We start from the raw sequence: 6,000 nt of genomic DNA on the forward strand, positions 1-6,000 counted from the left end.
AAAAATAATTTTTCCTTAAATCATTTGATTAATATTTTCAAATTAAATATATAATAATTAAATTTTTTTAAAAAAATATATAAATTTGAATTTAATAATTACAATTTTAAATGAATTTGAATTTAAAAAATTATATTTTTCAAGGACACCAACATTCCCATCAACAGCAGTAGTGGGTACATATATACAAAAAGCCCCCTGAATAGACCGAAATCTCTTTTCCTTTCTCACTCACAGTTCAGTGGACTGTGGTCGTCTGTGGAGCGAGGAGAGGAGAAGAGGAAGCGAGAGAGAGAGAGAGAGAGAGAGAGAGAGAGAGAGAGATGGCGAGGAGGGCGGAAGAGGAGTATGATTATCTATTCAAGGTGGTATTGATCGGGGACTCGGGAGTTGGGAAATCCAATCTTCTCTCGCGCTTCACACGCAATGAGTTCTGCCTTGAATCTAAGTCCACCATCGGTGTTGAATTCGCCACTCGCACCCTCAAGGCATGATCTTTTCTTGTAGATCTCTTCTTTTCCATGGTTTTTTCTTTGGTCGTTCAATTGAAGTAGCTTGGATCTTGTTTTTACCTGTGTAGTTGGTGTGGTGCGTTAGGGTTTTGAAAGTTGGATTTTTGCTTGTTGTTCTGGTGGTTAACGGAAGGCATGAGTGTGGAAATTGTGCTGTTTGCTTTAATTCCTTTTGGTGTTACTAAAATTTTATGCTTGCTTTAATCTCTCTTAGATCATTATAAGCATTAAGCATTAGATCCATTTTCGTTGTGGGATGATTTTTCTATATGATTTCCTCTTCTTTTTTTTTTTAATTCTTTAATTAGTTTGGATCTTTGTTTTATCTATGCAATTGGATTGACACTGCTTGAGGTTTCAAAAGTTTAGTTTTTTGCTTTTAATTCTAGCGATAAATCTCAGGCGTGAGTTTGGAAATGCTGTTGTTTGCTTTAATTTATTTTGGTTTTTCTAAACATTCACCTATAGATCCATTTCAGTTATGGACTCATTCTAAAGATTAACTCTCAAAGCATGAGCTTTCTACCATGATTTTGTCATTTTGTTTTTTTAGTTGTTGAATTTTTTGGATCTCTGTGTTACCACTGCAATTTAAATGGTACTTTAGGGTTTCAAAAGTTGGATTTTTTCTTGTAATTCTAGTGATAAACCAAAGAGATGAGTTTGGAAATTATGTTGTTACATTTCATTTCTTTTATTGATGCTAAATTTGCATGATTGATGCAATCTCTATCAGATCATTATAAGCATTAACCTATAGATTCATTTTAGTTATGATACTCATTCTTGATTTTGCAAACCTTGTCAGAGTTAAACCTTTAAGAGTTAAGACATGATTTTGCACATGATTCCATTTTTTTTTTTTTATTTAGTTTGCATCTTTGTGTTATGTTTGCAATTGGAATCTTACTTTAGGTTTTCAAAAATTGGGATTTTGCTTGTAATTCTAGTGATAAACCAAAGCTATGAATTTGGAAATTATGTTATTTGCCGTCTCCTGTAATCTCTAACAGAGAAATGAATGTGTTGGACAAATAAATAATTAAGATGATTGGTATTCTATTTGTATAATAATCAATATTTTATGGATCTACTAACATTTCTCTGTTGAGATATCTCTTTGGAACAAGCAATGCATGAAATTGGAAAGCAATATTAGTTATCTTAATCAGTTAATCAGTTCGATGTTTTGGTCTTATCTTGCTCTTGCTTTTAGCAATCTTATAATTTGTTGTGCTCTGTTATCAATCTATTGTTCAGGAAGTCATTTTACATTATTAGATTGTATTTGTAGCTCTCTTCTGTGTCATCATTTCATGGTATATAACTGTTTGAGGAGCTACTGTTAGAGGCAAGTGTTGAAAGTCTCATTCCATTCAGCTTTTCCGCATTTTTTACACAGAAATTTCCATGCATGAGCTTAAAAATACCGCAGATAAACTTTTGGTATTTTTTTGCATACTTGAAGAGTTGTATTGGAGATATGAGACAACCATTTAATTGCCAAAGATAACATTAATCAGTTTGGTTCAAACCACAGAGCCCAACACATGTGAAGTTATAGCCAAAAATCATCTATGTTAGTATTGGTTTTTATTTTTACTTATGCTGTTTTCATCAGGTTGAAGGGAGGATAATAAAAGCTCAGATATGGGACACAGCAGGACAGGAACGGTATCGCGCAATAACTAGTGCCTACTACCGTGGAGCTCTTGGAGCCGTCCTAGTCTATGATACGACGAAGCACACAACATTTGAGAATGTGTCTCGTTGGCTCAAGGAGCTCCGTGACCATGCTGACTCTAATATTGTGATCATGCTTATTGGCAACAAAACAGACCTCAAACACCTTCGTGCCGTCGCCACAGAAGATGCACAGAGCTTTGCTGAGAAGGAAGGACTTTCCTTCATAGAGACATCTGCTCTCGAGGCTATAAATGTCGAGAAGGCATTTCAAACAATCCTTGCTGAGATTTACAGGATCATCAGCAAGAAGTCAATATCCTCATCGGAGGAGCCGGGCTCCGGACCTGCAGGTGGAATCAAAGAAGGAAAGACGATCGTAGTAACAGGAGCAGAGGCTAACAGTACAAAGAAGCAATGCTGCTCAGCATAAATTCACTTAAAAGTTTTGTATTGTTTCTTGAATCCTGTGTGCATTTTTTGTTATTCGTCAGTATACATGTTGTTGAATGGTTCCACATGGACTGCTTTTTCAAGACATTTGCAAGGGTTTTTACTAAAGCTCATGATGCATTGAGATATTTAATGTTTGGAATACATGTTGATCTTGAGTTTTGAAGCATTCAAGAAAGATGCATCACATTCTTACACATGGGCTAATTTTTTTAATATAGCAGACTGAAGTAACAGATAAAGCACATGAAAGGAGAAACAGCTAGCTGCAGCAATTGCTCTTCTGCTCTATTGGCCGGCCCTTCATCTGCACAGTGTTTGCAGGGTTTCTATTGCCAGTTGGTTGGTTTCCCATCCTGTACAAGAATGAATATATAATCATGTTGAATGGTTTTACAATAAAAGCAACAATAGCATATTTACAAGGAGGTTTGGTTGCAACTCAAGTTAATATGATACTCTTATACCTCTTCTTGATCTCAGCAGACATGGTCAGGAAAGCTTCCTCCACATTGATTGAATCCTTAGCACTGGTCTCAAGAAAAGGGATTCCAAGCTCATCTGCAAATGCCTGGAAAAACAATAAGATGTAGTGCAAAGTGAATCAATCATCAGATTAAACCAAGAAAATCTCTCATTTTATTGATAATCCAAAGCTCAAGTAGCTCTTACAATAAGAAACTAATGTTCTATGTATAGTGACTTACAATAATCAAATGAGTACGCCACAGGCATAATGTAAAGTTTGAGGTCCTAAACAATATAAGGAAGAATTACAGCATACTTCAGGCATAAGAACTTCACTTAATGATTACCTTTGCTTTTTCAGTGTCAACAACTTTATTCTCAACCAGATCACACTTGTTTCCAACGAGAAGCTTGCACACACTGTCAGTTTGCATATCTATCGATCTCACTTAGCCATTGCTTGACATTGTTGAAGCTCTCCATCTCAGTAACATCATATACAATCTGAAAAGATAAGGAATCATTGGTTATAAGTTATACTAGTCTTGACTCCAAAACACATATCATGACGACATGAAATTCTTCAGATTGAAAAACATGTCCCAGCGTTACAATTGTGTAATGAGAGTAAGAATGTAGTTTTTATGTGCTGGCAGATACAAGATAGGAATTATATAGCACCACAAACAACACAGATACAAACAAAACCTTTAGCGTAGTTGAGCACAGAGAATTGACCAACATTTAATTATTTTGGCAAATTTCTAACCAAATGATGCTTCACACCAAAATATTAACTCATCAGCATATGATTATAATTATTTCTCAACGCCCATAATTTCTTTCACCCAACAAAAAAGAAAAAGCACGACACCTTAACAGAAAACTTATTTCAAAAGGAAGTTTCAAAATACTTACAATGATCCCATGTGCTCCACGGTAATAGCTGCTAGTTATTGTTCTGAACCGTTCTTGCCCTGCAGTATCCCACTAAACCATGGACATCGTTACATAGCATTGAAACAGAACATATAAACAATTGTATTTCACTGTTGATATCTCCAGTTATACATAGTGCATAGAAACCCTAGTTAAGCTTAACAACAAAGCACAAGTGATGGCCCAAGAAAAAAAGTCAACCATGAAAATGGTCATTCCTTGTGATTTAGAACTCTAGGATGCATCTCAATCAGAGTTTAACAAAAGCATTATACACAAAATTTTTGCTCCAGTGATGACAGTAAGACCAACAAAGCTCAGAGTTTTTTGAAATGTAATGGATTGCTTATAGCGCAAGACTGACTATTACACTCATGATTCAAATAGATCAACAAAGACATGATACTCAAGAAAGTAAAGCAAGTTACGAGCATGACAAACAGCATTCTTGCATCAGTATACGCAATGGCAAGACCTGATTTCAGGACCAAACAGGAACACCATTTCCAGCGAGTTCTGTGCAGTTCATTAAATACGATGCAATGCACAATGTTACACCTTACCAACATGTATGAGAAATCATAGTATGGTGGCTGTCAAATGCACACATGAGAGAGGTGAGCAAGTTAACTAAGACATTGACATCTCAGATTCTTTTCTAAATTTACATAAAAAAACATTTTGACAGCATTGAAGATCGCACAGGGTCAAAGTCCAGCAAAATGGCATCCACCTGAACCTACTGAACATGGGTCAGCAAATCAAAGAGCAACTTAGAAGAACTACTAAAAGCCTAAATTAACACGTATATGCTTCATTCTGATTAGTCATAGAACAGCTTTGATTAATCATAAAGCAGCTTCCCCTAGATGTGCATAAGGAGATAGCCTGTACATGTCCACCTAAAAATCTTAAAAGTAAAAAGTTTTAGCAACAAAATGGATTACAGTTTACAAATAATCAAAAGTTGCACTGGTACCATTGTCTTAAATGGTAAGTATATAAGAATGAATTGCTCTAGCATAAACTCACACATCCATTTATGTAAAGTATGAACTTAAAGAACAATCAAAATCATTAGCACCTGCCCAACTAACACCAACACCTTTGGAAAAGCAGCTAACAACCATCAATACGTTTGGCTGTTGAGACTGGGCCCCCATTCCCCAACCCTCCAACCCCTCAACCACCCAATTCCAATAATTCCCTTAATAAAAGGACTGCTCTCCAAGCATTAAAAAAAAAGGAAAAAAAATTCAATGTATTGCCAAAACCAAATCAAACGACAAACTAGCAAACCTTATATACACTACATCAAATCATTAACTTGTGATAAAACCTTTCCAAACCCACTCACAATTTGAAGTTTAACAGTCTTCCCATCAAGCTCCACAGTTCTGATTTTCTGACAAAGTTAAGCATTCACAGCATCAAAATGCAGCAATAACAATTCAAAACTTCATAGAACTCAAATCAATCAGCTTAAAACTCACAAAATCAACGCCAATGGTACTGATGTAGCTATCCACATAAGAATCATCCTGAAAAGCAAATCCCAAATCCTCATTCCAGATAAGAATTAGCTTGAAACTCTAAATTAGAAAAACAAACTCACGGCGAATCTGAGAAGAAGGCATGACTTCCCAACGGAGGAATCACCAATCAGAAGAAGCTTGAAGAGATAATCACTGCAAAATAAACAAGAACAACCATCAAATGCAAGGAAAATCCCACCACAAAGAAGAAGAATGTGGATTGATCGTCATCCTACTATTCGTTGCTCATGATTCCTTGGATTCAAGGGCTTGTTTTGTGGATTTTGGAACTCGTTAGGGTTTCGGTGTGTCCTTGAAGAAGCTCACTGCCTCTCCCCCATCCTCCCACCCGTTTCACCTTTTCATAATTTCTTGTAGATAAAAAGACCAAAATAACCTTACTCTATTTT

At 35.8% G+C, this 6,000-nt stretch overlaps 2 protein-coding genes across 2 annotated transcripts; one reads left to right on the forward strand and one right to left on the reverse strand.

Moving 5' to 3' along the window:
- The first annotated feature begins 198 nt into the window (after nt 1–198).
- On the forward strand, nt 199–2,761 carry LOC120262377 (ras-related protein RABA2a-like). Its single transcript, XM_039270476.1, has 2 exons — nt 199–488; nt 2,134–2,761. Exons 1-2 carry the CDS (start codon nt 324–326, stop codon nt 2,626–2,628), a joined length of 660 nt encoding a protein of 219 aa, XP_039126410.1. The 5' UTR covers nt 199–323; the 3' UTR covers nt 2,629–2,761.
- LOC120262380 (ras-related protein RABD1-like) lies at nt 2,746–5,947 on the reverse strand. Its single transcript, XM_039270479.1, is given in 9 exon segments — nt 2,746–3,004; nt 3,116–3,219; nt 3,464–3,544; nt 3,546–3,620; nt 4,035–4,106; nt 5,413–5,460; nt 5,549–5,596; nt 5,671–5,743; nt 5,827–5,947. Coding segments are annotated over 9 exon segments (609 nt in total). The 5' UTR covers nt 5,841–5,947; the 3' UTR covers nt 2,746–2,910.
- Between the last annotated feature and the right edge of the window lie 53 nt (nt 5,948–6,000).

The sequence above is a fragment of the Dioscorea cayenensis genome, chromosome 5 (assembly GCF_009730915.1).
Source record: "Dioscorea cayenensis subsp. rotundata cultivar TDr96_F1 chromosome 5, TDr96_F1_v2_PseudoChromosome.rev07_lg8_w22 25.fasta, whole genome shotgun sequence".
NCBI lineage: Eukaryota > Viridiplantae > Streptophyta > Magnoliopsida > Dioscoreales > Dioscoreaceae > Dioscorea > Dioscorea cayenensis.